This window comes from Armigeres subalbatus, chromosome 2, assembly GCF_024139115.2.
Source record: "Armigeres subalbatus isolate Guangzhou_Male chromosome 2, GZ_Asu_2, whole genome shotgun sequence".
Classification (NCBI taxonomy): domain Eukaryota; kingdom Metazoa; phylum Arthropoda; class Insecta; order Diptera; family Culicidae; genus Armigeres; species Armigeres subalbatus.
In genome coordinates, this window is record NC_085140.1 from 171,551,593 (window position 1) to 171,566,866 (window position 15,274).

The window sequence follows — 15,274 nt, forward strand, 5'->3', positions numbered from 1 at the left end:
AGAATTTGCCGTCGATTAGAACGTGGTCGATTTGGTTTTCCGTTACTTGATTAGGTGATTTTCATGTGGCCGTCGTCGGGTTTCCATTCGTGTGGGCTGTGCACGTTGGTGATGCTATAGTTGAAGAATCGGCCTTTTGTCCTCAGCTTGCACATCCTTGCGTTGATTGGCTGCCACCCAACCACGCGTTGGCGCATCTTTCCCAGCACTATGAAGCCGGTTCCCAACTTGTTGGTGGTGCCACAGCTTTGATAGAAGGTAGCCGCTCGTTGCCTGCTTTTCCACACTTTCTGTCCTGTCCAGCAGATTTCCTGCAGCGCTACGACCTCGAAGTCGCCGGGATGTAATTCATCGTAGATTATCCTGTCGCAACCTGTGAAGCCTAGCGACTTGCAGTTCCATGTTCCAAGCTTCCAATCATGATCCTGTATTCGTCGCCTAGGTCGTTGCCGATTGTATCGAGTCGTATTATCTTCTGTGTCGTTCGTAATGGTAATTTTTAAAGGTGGCTTATTAGGCCTGTGTAAACCTCCTGTCTCGTCGGAGGGCCGTCGTGTCAGGGCTGTTTAGCATCCCACCTAACACCAGGACTTGGGCTTGTGCGCTTTGAGCGGTCGCTTTGGCGGAGCCTACTTGCGGATACATGCAGCTTTTTATAGAAGTTTTACAAGGCCCACTGTCAAACCCCACCACATCCTAGGCAGGCACCACAACTCGCAGATGGAAAAGGGAGGTATCGTCAAGCCTTGGACATAGTCCCTGCTGCCCACGAATGGGATTATGTAGTAAGCCTTAATAGAAAAAATATTGGTTAAAAACCCAGAATAATCCACCTAGCGCTGGCGGTGCTTTTCTCGCGAGATTCCTTCGGAAATCATCTGAAAAGGACTTCGTGGATTCATCCGGAAATTCCATCGCAACTTACTTTTGCTTTCAGTAAAACCATACAGCATTCTCCTGCAGGAATTGTTCCAGAAATATAAGTGGAATTTTTCTTCCTGAAGGAATTTTCGGAAGAATTTTTCACGAAAATGTAAAATTGTTTTCCAGATGAAATTTACAAAGGAACTCTTGAATGATTCCTGGAAGAATTTCTGAAGAAATTACCGAAAGAATTTCTATAAGAATATCCGAAGCGGAGGAATGTCGCAAGGAATTCCTGAAGGAATTTTCGAAAGAATTCTTGGATAAAAAATCAATTGGAAGATTTGGTTTGATAATATCTTGAAATAGTTGCTGAGGCAATTCATTAAAGAAAATTTGGAGTAGTTTCTAATTTAATTTCGGCTGGAATTCCCAAAGCTATTTTCAAATGAATTCATGAAAGGATTTCTCCTAAAGAAATTTCGAAAGGTTTTCTTATAACAATTTCCGTTGGTTTTCTTAAGGGCGAACTTTTTGGGATCCAACTTTGTTCCACCTCGCGTTTTCAAGCGCACCACTTTCAAAAATAAAGCAATGATCAGCTGTCATCTTTTTATTCCCTGCGCTTGTTGCGACACAGCAAAGCTAAAATAAAAAGACGTTGGTTATTCATTGCTTCTTTTTTGATATTGGTGCCACTGAAAATGCGAGGTGAAAATTATTTGGATTCTGGACATTTTCACCTTGAAGGAATTCCTGAAGGATGATGGAAATTATTTGGATTCTGGACAGTTTCACCTTAAAGGAATTCCTAAAGGATTTTCTAAAGAATGTCTAAAAAAATTTTCGGAAGAAATCCCGGAAAGAATTTGTAAAGGAATTCTCGAAGGAATCCTTAGAAGAATTTCCGAAGGAACTTCTGGAGGAATTGAGCTTGAGCTTGATAACCGTGCAATTGGTAGTTGCAACTCCGTGATTGACCAGAACAATTGCAATTGCACAGAGAGCCTAGGGATGGAAGCGTGGGATTTGCTTTCCAACCTCAATGTGCACAATCCGAGAGCTATAGTATAGTTACATGGTCAATAACGGTGCTGTCCACGTCCTCAAGGTCTATCGGGGATGGAAAGGAATTGATGATGCAGTCACTTACCTATTGCGAGTGGGATCTGGAGGATAGGTTCTGGCTTGGATTCGTTTTGGTTAACGGATTGCCAATGTGATATTAAAGAAAGGGTGATTATATTCTAATTGGATGCCGAAACCTGTTACCAGTTACCTGCTAGAATTAGTCAAGTTATAGGTTTATCATAGAAGATGGAAACGGTATGTGAACCCACGACCTCCTGCGTATTAGGCACAAGTGGTAGACATATCACCAGCAAGCCCATTATTTCCTCTGGAGGGATTTTCGACAAAATTTCGAAAGGTATTTCCGAAAACTATTTTTGACTTTCGAAGCAATTCCTAAAAAAATCCGAAGGATTTCTGTTAAATTTATTACTGAAAGTATTCCATAGGAATTTCCGATCAATTTTCCAAAATATCTCCTAACGGAGTTTCCAAAGGAACTTCTAAAAGAATTTGTGAAGGAATTTCCGAACGGAATTTTACAAATTAAATCCTGCAGGAGTTTCCCACATTCTAAATTTTTTGGAAAAATTTCTTTCTACATTACTCCAATAATTTCTTCTGATTTTCTTGGGATTTCTTCTGGAGATCCTCTGGAATTTACTTCGGAGATAAATCTAGAAATTCCATTGGAAATTCTTCATAATACTCCTTCGAAAATTAAAAAAGGAATTATATAATTAATTCAAAAATTCATCCGGAAATTCCTTTACGATTTTATGTATGAATTTCTTCAAAATAATACACTTACGGAAATTGTTTTAGGAATACCTTCAGAAATTTCTTTAGGAATTTCTTCGGAATATATTATAAGAATTCTGCCAGTACTTTCTACACTTCAGGAAGAAAATTCCTTCGAAATATTCCTCAGGAATTTCTTCAGAATTTCCTCCAGAATTCTTTTAAAAATTCTTCTAGGAATTCCTTCGGTCATTTTTCCGGATTTTTTTTCTTGCAGACATTCCTCTAGACCTTTGGAGATTCTTTTTGAAATTCTTTCAGAATTTAATTTGAGCATTCTTTCAGGAACCTCTTCACAAAAACCTTTAGAATATCTTTTTGGAATCTTCCGAAAATTTCATTGGCATATTGGATCTAATTTAAAATATTGAAAACTCAACTAAATGTCATCGTCCTTCTTTGTGGTACCTATCTCTTAAAAATTATGAATACTGGTCAATTCAATAAAACGTCTGCTGAACTAATTATTGCAGAAAGACTACACAAGCATAGACGCGGAAACCTGACACGAAATCGACAGTTCTTCGTCCAGTAAAAAAACATTAAGTAGAAAAAATCGTGCTGCTGTTGTCATTTTCGTGAATAATAACAAATGTTCAATAAAAGTGTGGCCAAATAGTTTGAGTGATTGGGCCAAAAAAAGCGAAGCTGTCAAAATAGATTCGAACAGAGAAAAGGAGGAAGAGCGAAAATTTCCAAGTGGTTCGAGTATACATTTGTCAAGCTATAGAATACATCGAAGATTAGTCTCACCAAAGGCCGGCATCGCGGCACGGTAGGAAGGTCTATATAGTGCTTGAATACCTTGAATACGGATCAAAATACTGAAGCTATGAGTTCAGGTGGATATCGCTATGGATGGCAAAAGGCTCGAAAGAAAAACATTGTAGGTAGTATGTTTAACACCTTCGGTAAGTTCGTTCCTTTTTTCATGCATTGTTGGTCTGGCGGACTGTACATCAAAAAGTAGTAATCAGTAGTAAGCTGAAAAACTTTGTTCGCATCTAACGATGTTGGTAAACCTTCTAAATTTTTCAATTTTGGATGCTTCCGTTTGCAGCTTGCACACCGTAAGCTCAATTTTCAAAACTCTGATCGTTTACCTCTATTATCTCACTTATCTTCGATATTTGAATCAGTATGCTGTTTTCGAAACAAACTTCAAACGGCCGTCTTATAAGCTCAAGTTTTTGAGTCTCGTACAACATCAAACGCATTTAAAATCGTGCTGTGCAACCATGTGGAACTACCTTTCGTAGCAAACATCGCACCAGAATTATCATCCAGTTATTCATAGTAGCAATTATGATGGGATTTGTCACGGATTTCACCTATGAGTTCGCGTTCTCTTTATTGGGTATTGGTAAGGAATTCTTTAAGATGTTGCCTCACAAGGTAATTGAATTTTTCTCCTTTTTTATATATGAGACAAGCACTGCTGTAATCTTTATGACTTGAATGTCGGAATCCAATCGTTTTTCGAGTTCAAACTATCAAATTGCAAAGATATAGTTAATCTCTATGAACTTTGTGAATTACATTAGGGGTATTCACTAAACGGCGTAGGTTGCTGCGTATCTGTTTATAGAAAAGTTTCATAGGCGATTTGAAACATGTCCTTTGTGATTGTGCGTGAAATATTTCTATAATCAGATACGCAGCAACCTACGCTTTTAAGTGAATACTCCTATTATTATCCGAAAAGTTTCACCAAAAAATAAAAGTTAATTGACCACGGAGGGGCTGCTGTTAATAATAATTTAGTTAGATTAAACATTTCGGAGCGGTCATGTTTGTTGGCTAATGATTGAATTTAGTATTTGCGGATCCGCTATTCTTCTCCGCATCTGAGCCTTTGAAATTAGGCTTAAAATAAAATAACATGAAGAACATTCATTTAATGCATTTGATTCATAAAGAATAGGTTAACGATTTTAAAAACATTTCAAAGGACATCATTATCGCTACCTGTGCCATAGGCATGCCAAGATCATGCTGGAGGTGGCTGAGTTGTATCGCCAGTTCGGTTTAGGACATTTTTAGGTTGCATATTTTATTGGCATTCCTATGTGGGTGGTTTTATAAAGATATCATTGATTGTATTTACACAGGAGCACATTTCTTCTCTGAAGTTTTGATAAATGTTAGCGTGGCCCAATCTTTAGTGAAGCCTTCTGAAATTACGATTCTGATCATTGTTCTAGATTATTTCCCCTAGATAAATGCATGAAAGTGAGACTCATCGATCACTTCACATTCTAGTGGTTCATAAAAATAAGTGTATTTTAGGATAAAGTGCATTTGATGCATAGGACAGATGTATAATTTTCGTTTACTGGTTGACTGTTTTGAACTGTTGGACAATTTTGTTTTCATTAAATTCACGATGTTTCCATCTAAAAATCCAGACTCAGACTCTGATTCTGATCGTTCAGATTTTCTGTTTGCGTTTTATGTTGGTGGTATTTGACTTGACCAAATCTCTGAACGTTTTTGAAATTGATTGCCAATGGCAATATGCGACGATAAAATTCAACGTAGACAAAGTGTTGAATGGGTAATAAATTTCATGGTAAAATAGTTGTTTCTAATGAGTATTTATCCAGTGCAATATCATAGAAAAGTGACTCATTTTTAAATATTGTAAATTCATTGAATAATTGTGCATTGTGTTATTCACTGATATATTTCCCAATTCGCGAAAAATATAGTGCTGGAATGTAGTGGATTATTGAAGGTTGATTGGAACAAGACAAATCCGATTTACGAAGGTACATTTCACAATATATATTCATTCTGGCCTTTGCTTGCCTTCTATTTTGACTATCTTCAAATATTCCTTCTCAATGCCTATTTCAAATATATCTCTTTTGTTAAATATCTTCCTCTCTTTCCATTTTGTTAGTAGAAAAAAAATTGTTAAGCCTTTAACATAGCTGATTCATTGAAGAGTGGTAGAAATGTTAGTACCTATTAGGTTGGTAAGAAAATAGATCACAGTGAGTTTTTCTTAGATATGCAGATTGTTAGCGAGAATCAGAAGCTTTTGATCTGCTTGTGTGGTCGATATGTGAATAGATTTAATTAATCGCAATGCTGTACTTGAAACCATGCCTCAGAGACGTTTATTTAGGAGAATCAAATTTTCTGTCGGAATTGAGTGAAAAAAGTAGATAATGTTTGTTTGCTTGTTCCATGAAAGAAAATGTACAGCATTCAGAGTTCACGTGCAGTCGTGATTTATTTAGTAGGCAGAACGATCGGCCGGTCATCACGTAATTTGTTCTGGTTTGTGCGGTTAGCAGAACGATCGCCCGATCATCGAAATATGGTTCTGCTTTGTGCAGGTGAGTAAATTAAATAGAAAGTGAATATTTAGTTCGCGTCAGTAAGCAGAACGATCGGCCGGTCATCGAGAATGTTGTTCTGATTTGTGCGGTTAGCAGAAATATCGGCTGGTCTTCGACAATTTTGTTCTGCTTAGTGCGGTCGGTAATTCAAATAATTAGTGTTCGTTCGACTATGTTTTGAATTGATCAAACTACACGCTATACACGGCATATCGTTTACCAAAACGAACCCTGCCACAATACCTACCCCATATATCCAACATCCCAGTGATTTCTCGTGGAAGTGCAGATGACTCGTCGGCTTCTATCAAAGCGAGTATCATGTCAACATTTTCCTACCCATTCCTTAATTGACCTGCATTCGGACACGGCCGGAGCTGGTATTGCTTATTTTTGGGTCACCAGTTCTTACACATTGAAGATGATGTTAGTCCCAAACTTCATCTGTTGGTTCTCTGTGTAATTACAGCTGACCTGGCAATAACGGAGTAGTAACCGTGAGCGGTCAATCATGCTCATGCTCATGCTCATGCTCATGCTCTTCCGAAAATTTCATTTGCATATTGTTTTTGGAATTACTCCGAGAAGTCTTTCAAAAATCCTCACGAATTTCCTCCAGGAAGTCCATTAAAATTTCCGTTAGAAACTTCTCCGAAAATTCCTTGAGGGTTTCCTATTTCATTCTTCCATAATTTTACGGAAGAAATCTTTCAACAAAATTTCCGGAATAATTCCTGCAGGAATTTAAAAATGAAAAAAATGAATTTCTGGATAAATTTACAAAGGCCTTTCGGGAGTTTTTACCTGGAGTAAGATACAAGTGAACTACAGGGAGGAGTTCCCAAAATAATTGCTGGAAGATTTTCCTGAGAATTTTTTTTACAAAAAAAAAACCCTGGAGGAATTTTCAAATGTATTTCAGAAAGAACTTCCGAAGAGCAACATGAATGGATTTTGAATAACGAATTCAGAAAACGACTTGTTGACGGAATCCATGAAAGATTTTCCAATGGAATTTAAAAAAAAAGCCTATTGGAATTTTCATATAAACTATTAGATTTCTACAGGGATTCCTTTGTAAATTACTTCAGAAACTCCTGCAAGAATTCGTACTAGAACATTTGAAGACATTCCTTCGGGAATTCTGTCAGGAATTTCTCTGGAGTTCTTTCGAAAATGCGGATAGTAGTCTGAAAGTCGAATTAAGACTTGCAAAAAAAACCAACAATATCGAAATTGCTGTCAATCCATCATCATACTTCTTCGGATATTCTCAAAAATTTCTTGGGAATTTACTTCCAGACTTGCTTCTTCGAATTCTCCAGTATTCATCCTGGTGATATTTCATAAATGTTTTCAAAAGTTCGTTCGGAGACGTTCCAGACATTTTTTTTCATAAAAAATACCCTCAGGAATTAATTCGGTTAGTCATTCAGACATTTTTTCAGGCATACATTCAAAAATTTCTCCGGGAATCTCATCGTAAATTTCTTCTCTCTCATCAGGGATTTCTTTCGAAATCCTCGATGTATGAATCTAGATATACCTTCAAAAATTCCTTTAGTAATTCTTACGAAGATTCCTTCAAAACTTTGTCTAAGAATTCTCGCTTAAAAAAACAAATGTCATGAATTAATTTAAGTAGTGCAATCAAAAGCTTTCATATTGGTCTGTTGATTGCAATATTAAAATTAATTCATGAAAAAATGTAACTTAGGTCCTTTTGAAAAGTTAAGCGAGAATTCTTTTAGAAACTCCTCCAGAATATCCTTTGGCAATATTTTCAGAAATTCTTCCAAGTGTTCCATCAGAAATGGAATACCCTCGTCACCTGTAATTCCACCGAAATTTCTTTCAGGAATGCCCCTACGAATTCCTAAAGAAATTTCAGAAAGAACTCCTGAAAGAATTTAAGAGATTTTCTTTCTCTGTGCATTCCTCCAAGAATTCATTCGGAATCTCTTTCAGGCATCTTTTCGGCAAATTCTCAGGAAATTACTTCGGAGATATATCCAGAAATTGGTTTGGAAATGCATCAAGATATTCCTTCAAGAATTCCTATAGGAAACCCCTTGAAAAAAACCCTTAGGGATTCTTGCATCTTGAGAATTTCTTCGGAAATTCCTTAACGAATTCTTGAGTTCCATCGGAAATCCCTTTGGAAATTTAATCGGAATTCCTACGGAAAATCCCACGGAAATTGTTTGAGGAAGACCATCCAAAATTCTCTATAAGAAGAATTCCTTCGAAAATTTCTCTTTGAGTTATTTGTAATTTAGAAATGTATGCGGAAAATTATTTTGAAATTCATTTGAACTTATTTTTGAGAGATTGCTGGAGCAATTGTTTCAGGAATTTCTTTAAAACAAATCTTCCAGTGATCCTGAAAAAATTCCCCTGGAAACTCTAGTGAGAAATTCTTGGAGTTCCTACGAATTCGTTCAAATATTCCCCCGAAAATTTCATTAGAAATTAGTCGACCCGAAAGACGTTGACTTGCATAGTAGGCGAAAATACGCGTTATTAACTGCCCATGGGAGATTTCCATACGAATCCTAATTTTTCTGAAGGATTCCTTGGACGAATGTCAAAAGGAATTCCTGACGTAATTGTCTAAATTATTCCTAATGTCAATTTCGGGAGGAGTTCTCTCAAAAATTTCTGAAGCATTTTATAAGACATATATCGAAGACATTATTCAATCGACTCCCGAGGAATATCCGAAGAATTTTCTTTAGATATTTTCGAAGAAATTTTCAAGTTTAATGAAGAGAAGCATATTATCTATAAATAAGCTCTTACTTACTTTGACGAAATGTACAAGTCGAAAAATAAAAGCCAAAATGTGTGCAATTCATTGTTTGGATACTTCATGAGATGTATTGACTGATTGGTTCCTCTTCTCGCTATACCATACACCAACGATGATGGTGGCTTGTGGTTTGTCCGGCACAAATGGAGCGGATGGAAGTGGTGAAGCTTCACCGCATCCAACAAGCCACTTTGATTGGAATATTAATGAACGATTGAGTGCTCTTTGGTTCCTGCTGTCTATATCTGTTTCGATACGGATTGACGTTGCTCAGTCTTCTAACGCATAACCGTTTTGTTTCTATTTTCTCTTTTTCAGAATTTGATACGTTGGATAACGTCTGCTGTACAGTGCTGCAGCCTAGAACCTTGGTACGAGCTAAACTGTGGGGACACTATCCGTTCGATTTTCATTTCCGGGGTGGGTGGACATTGGGGGCATTTTTCGCATGACACGCGTCCGGTGGCACCGGTACCATAGGAAAGTGAACAGCAGCTCGGAATTGACGCGTGACTGTGTGGGCTATGCATGCCCGCGGAGGTTCACAATGGCAGAGTCGAAGAAAACCATCCCTCGGGCCGTTGCGGCGTGCCCATCCCGCGTCCGGTGCGACCTGGAACGTGCAGGTTGTGCGAGGCAAAATGACGTCCCGATGTCTTTGGCACGCCTGCCGGGCGCTGGTCCTCGGCATCGTACTCATGCTGGTCGGCGGTGGAATGGCCACAGTCGGTAAGTTTAGCAGCAGTTTTGCTACACGTGTAGTTCATTAACCTGTTCCACTACTGTACCAAAGCTGGATGAATGAAACATGCAGAAACTCTTCGTTAGATGCTACCAAAGTACACAATTAAGCATGTCTATTTCCTTAGTAAACAACCTTGTAAAAAAAATCACCGTAGTGGATTGAAGTTTGTAAGCACGTGACTATGTTTTTCCTATCTTCCCGGGCTGCTCAGTGCTGAATTCATTACATAGATAGAGCAGACGACAGAGATTCTGATCCTTTCCTCGTTATTTTATTTGCTCTTCCTCAGGATATTACGCCAACAACTTTCCTTCGCTTTCCGACGTTAAGAGCAACAGCACTTCAACGATTCGAATGAAGAACGACGAGCATCGAGGTTTACACTTGAACAATTTGTCCTACGTTGGACCCATCATTATGGGAGTCGGAGGTAAGTTTTCGGTGACAGTTTTCGAAGACGGTACTCGAGTTCAAGTATCTGCAAGAAGAGAGAAAGTTTTTATTATGAGAGGGATTGCATAATATTATTGCAGTGGATAACGGAAACAAATTAAGAAGCAGAATTTGATATACAGAGCTTCAAATTTGATTAAAACCAAATTAAAGAAATGAAATTTACATCAATGTCAAGAACTTCTTCAAGGAACTTCCGAACGTTTTCCATTTGAGAATTGGTACGTTCATTACAGTTAGTTAAGTGTGCTATAAGTATACTCCGAATGTTGTTAAAATACCAATGTTAAAAAAGATTTTTCTCAGAATTTTTTTGGCCACGCCATAAATCTTCACAGCCCATAAACATCTAATAGCAAAAAGCGGTCCACCATTTAAACCTCTTTCTAGTGTAAGTGGGTGGAACAAAGCAACTATTGAATCAACGAGTCGACTGTGGATTTTATTCTGTTTCCACAGATCATTCCGATGGGTGGCAGTCGGTCTTCTCATCTAGGGCTGAGGAAAACTGCATGACAGAGTGCTTTCGTTAACATCCACTGTTGCAGTAGTGAACATTCTTTGCAACTGATACAAACAGTTCAGAAGGATGGTAATATTTGGTTGGTAAATTTAGACTTGAGATGTGCTGATTTGGCAGACGGCACTTTTCAGAGTTTAGTACCATCATGATTTAAGACGTACCGATGAAATAACGTTTCTACGAAACGGAATGTAAGAGAGTAGTTTGTAATTTATGTGGCGTTAACAATATCATATTCGGGCTCTACCATTTAACACGCCAAGGAAATAGAATAACTTCTTCGGAACTTTTAATAGATTTGTCCAATGGTCTTAGGATCACGCATGAAGGATAAAGCATTATGCTCTACAGTGGTAGAAAAGTGGAATGATTGTTGCAAAATTGTTGTTGTTTATATTACCAGTTTCTGAACTACACAGTATTCATTCATTTATTTAGTTAACATCTAAACAGATAACACTGAATCAACAATTTGACGCCACAATGCACGGCCAATGAGGCCGCATCTCTCCATCCTCGGATACGCCCCACGCTCGCCAAGTCGTTCTGCACCTGGTCTGCCCATCTCGCTCGCTGCGCTCCACGCCGTCTCGTACCTGCCGGATCGGAAGCAAACACCATCTTTGCAGGGTTGCTGTCCGGAATTCTTGCAACATGTCCTGCCCATCGTACCCTTCCGGCTTTAGCTACCTTCTGGATACTGGGTTCGCCGTAGAGTTGGGCGAGCTCATGGTTCATTCTTCGCCGCCACACACCGTCTTCTTGCACACCGCCAAAGATGGTCCTAAGCACCCGTCTCTCGAATAATCCGAGTGCTTGCAAGTCCTCCTCGAGCATTGCCCATGTTTCATGTCCGTAGAGGACAACCGGTCTTATAAGCGTCTTGTACATGACACATTTGGTGCGGTGGCGAATCTTTTTCGACCGCAGTTTCTTCTGGAGCCCGTAGTAGGCCCGACTTCCACAGATAATGCGCCTTCGTATTTCACGACTAACGTTGTTGTCAGCCGTTAGCAAGGATCCGAGGTAGACGAATTCCTCGACCACCTCGAAGGTATCCCCGTCTATCGTAACACTGCTTCCCAGGCGGGCCCTGTCGCGCTCGGTTCCGCCCACATTGTCTTTGACGCATTCACCACCAGTCCAACTTTTGTTGCTTCACGTTTCAGGCGGGTGTACAGTTCTGCCACCTTTGCAAATGTTCGGCCGACAATGTCCATGTCATCCGCGAAACAAATAAATTGACTGGATCTGTTGAAAATCGTACCCCGGCTGTTACACCCGGCTCTCCGCATAACACCTTCTAGCGCAATGTTGAACAACAGGCACGAAATCTTCACACAGTTTTGCACACCATCCACCGTTGCTTTGATCAGTCTGGTAAGCTTCCCAGGGAAGCTGTTCTCGTCCATAATTTTCCATAGCTCTACGCGGTCTATACTGTCGTATGCCACCTTGAAATCAACGAACAGATGGTGCGTTGGGACCTGGTATTCACGGCATTTTTGAAGGATTTGCCGTACAGTAAAGATCTGGTCCGTTGTCGAGCGGCCGTCAACGAAGCCGGCTTGATAACTTCCCACGAACTCGTTCACTAATGGTGACAGACGACGGAAGATGATCTGGGATATTACTTTGTAGGTGGCATTACGGATGGTGATCGCTCGAAAGTTCTCACACTCCAGTTTGTCGCCTTTCTTGTAGATGGGGCATATAACCCCTTCCTTCCACTCCTCCGGTAGCTGTTCGGTTTCCCAGATTCTGACTATCAGTTTGTGCAGGCAAGTGGCCAGCTTTTCCGGGCCCATCTTGATGAGCTCAGCTCCGATACCATCCTTACCAGCTGCTTTATTGGTCTTTAGCTGTTGAATGGCATCCTTAACTTCCCTCAAGGTGGGGCTGGTTGGCTTCCATCGTCCGCTGAACTGACGTAGTCATCTCCTCCGCTGCCTTGACTTTCACTGCCTGTACTCTCAGCGCCATTCAGATGTTCCTCGTAGTGCTGCTTCCACCTTTCGATCACCACACGTTCGTCCGTCAAGATGCTCCCATCCTTATCCCGGCACATTTCGGCTCGCAGCACGAAGCCTTTGCGGGATGCGTTGAGCTTCTGATAGAACTTGCGTGTATCTTGAGAACGGCACAGCTGTTCCATCTCCTCGCACTCCGCTTCTTCCAGGCGGCGTTTCTTCTCCTGAAAAAGGCGGGTCTGCTGTCTCCGCTTCCGTCTATAACGTTCCACGTTCTGCCGGGTACCTTGCTGCAGTGCGACCGCCCGCGCTGCGTCCTTCTCCTCCAGAATCTGTCTGCACTCTTCGTCGAACCAATCGTTCCGTCGACTTCGACCCATATACCCGACGTTGTTCTCCGCTGCGTCGTTAATGGCTGCTTTGACTGTATTCCAGCAGTCCTCAAGAGGGGCCCCATCGAGCTCACCCTCTTCCCGAAACCGGAACGGTCGACCGCGGCGGTCGTCGGTACCGAACATTGTTGATAACGGATAGTTTTGGGCGCAGTTTAACCATCACCAGATAGTGGTCAGAGTCGATGTTAGCGCCACGATATGTCCTGACGTCGATAATGTCGGAGAAGTGCCGTCCATCAATCAGAACGTGGTCGATTTGTGATTCTGTCTGCAGTGGTGATCTCCAGGTGTACCGATACGGGAGGCTGTGTTGGAAGTAGGTGCTGCGAATGGCCATATTCTTGGAGGCGGCGAAATCAATTAGTCGTAGGCCGTTTTCGTTCGTCAGCCGGTGAGCGCTGAACTTTCCAATAGTCGGTCTAAACTCCTCCTCTTGGCCAACCTGAGCGTTCAAATCTCCTATGATGATTTTGACGTCGTGGCTTGGGCAGCTGTCGTACTCACGTTCCAGCTGCGCGTAGAATGCGTCCTTATCATCATCAGTGCTTCCGGAGTGTGGGCTATGGACGTCGATTATGCTGAAGTTGAAGAACCGGCCTTTGATCCTCAACCTGCAACTTCTTTCATTGATCGGCCACCACCCGATCACGCGTCTTTGCATATCGCCCATCACTATGAAAGCTGTTCCCAGCTCGTGTGTGTTGCCGCAGCTCTGGTAGATGGTATGATTACCTCTAAACGTTCCCACCATTGATCCCTTCCAACAAACCTCCTGCAGCGCTACGATGCCGAATCCACGGTCTTTGAGCACATCGGCTAGTATGCGTGTGCTCCCGATGAAGTTGAGAGATTTGCAGTTCCACGAACCGAGTTTCCAATCGCTAGTCCCTTTTCGTCGCAGTGGTCTTCGCCGATGGTTCCGGTCCGTACTTTCTTGTTGATTGTTCGTTGCGTGAGTTTTTTTTTGGCTGGATTGCAGGGCCTGACACCAAACCCCCTAAATTTCCGGAGGACCATTCCTCCCTATTACCGGTGGACCATGGTGCACAGTTTTACTTAGAGTCCCTCGCTGGCACTCGGACGATGATCAGCCGCCCCTAACATGGAGAACAGACGCTGTTGTGAGCCGATCCTGACATGGAGAACAGACACTCAATAAGATTTGCACCTCCGGAGAGGAGCAAACCCCCCCCTTCCCTGTCAGCATACGACCATAGTTCCCACCGGGGTTGGTTACCCGATCTTCCCTAAGGTTGCTCGTATCCCGGCCAGCACCGCGGGGAGGTAGGGATAGGAGTTGCTGGGTAAGAGGCTAAGGACCGCGAGATGGGGTCTATTTTATTCCTTCAGGTACGCGAAGTACCAATGGTACGCTTTACCCAGCATTTGCCGTGCCTGTTGTTGTAGAGATCTATTAGGAAATTAAATGGAAATTGCACTGAATCTTTGGAGTATTCACTGAAAATTTGAATCGGCGTGGAAAATTATAGATCATGCGGCGTGACAAATCTGAAACGGCGGCGCGCCGATGCAAAAATGTCGGCGGCGGCGGCGTGCCAAAAACTGTCGGCTGCGGCGGCGTGGCGTGGCGGCGCACAACTCTACTTGATGGGCTACAGCTCTTCGATGAACCTACGACGAATGGAGTATCCTTCTCCACTGGACTCGATCCTGGGTCAATCGCTTCAAGTCGCCCTGAACATTGAGCGCCCTCAGGTCCTCTTCAACTGCACGGAGCCGGCGGCCTCTTCCGGGTTCTCTACTAAATACTATCTTCGCTTGACGTTCTTCCGGCATACGAACAACGTGAGTAGCCCATCGTAGTCTGCCGTGTTGTATAAGCTTTATAATATCCAGCCCTTTATACACTTGGTACAATTCGTGATTCATACGACGCCGCCAGATACCGTTCTCCTGTTTACGGCTGAGTATTGTCCGCAGCACCTTACGCTCAAACATTCCGAAAGCTCTCCGATCAGCCTCCTTTAACGTCCATGTTTAATGGCCGTATAAAGCCACCGGAAGAATCAGAGTAGTATACAGCGCGAGTTTTGTTTTTGTTTGCATGCTACGGGACTTAAGCTGGTTACGAAGTCCGTAATAAGCCCTAAGAAGAAGAAGAATAAGCCCTATTTGAAGCTGCAATCAGAGCATAAAATATTCACCTTCATGAAGCACATTCACTTTGACTTTTGACATTCGTGTTTTGATTATTCAAAACATAGAATGACTTACTCAGTTTACTTCTTCATAAATTCATTCAATTGATTACCACTGAGTATGGTAACTG

General features: G+C 41.5%; 1 protein-coding gene across 3 annotated transcripts in view; it reads left to right on the forward strand.

Moving 5' to 3' along the window:
• The window catches only part of LOC134211200 (uncharacterized), a 118,009-nt gene that overhangs the window by 16,551 nt on the left and 86,184 nt on the right, over positions 1–15,274 (forward strand). Inside the window, exons 1-3 of one of the 3 annotated variants that reach the window (XM_062687876.1) lie at positions 8,651–8,931; positions 9,217–9,627; positions 9,933–10,073. In XM_062687876.1, the coding sequence (XP_062543860.1) occupies positions 9,423–9,627; positions 9,933–10,073 (346 nt within the window). In that variant the 5' untranslated portion in view covers positions 8,651–8,931; positions 9,217–9,422. Of the gene's footprint in view, positions 1–8,650; positions 8,932–9,216; positions 9,628–9,932; positions 10,318–15,274 lie in introns of those variants that run through there. The other 2 variants (XM_062687877.1, XM_062687878.1) reach the window with 2 other exon arrangements.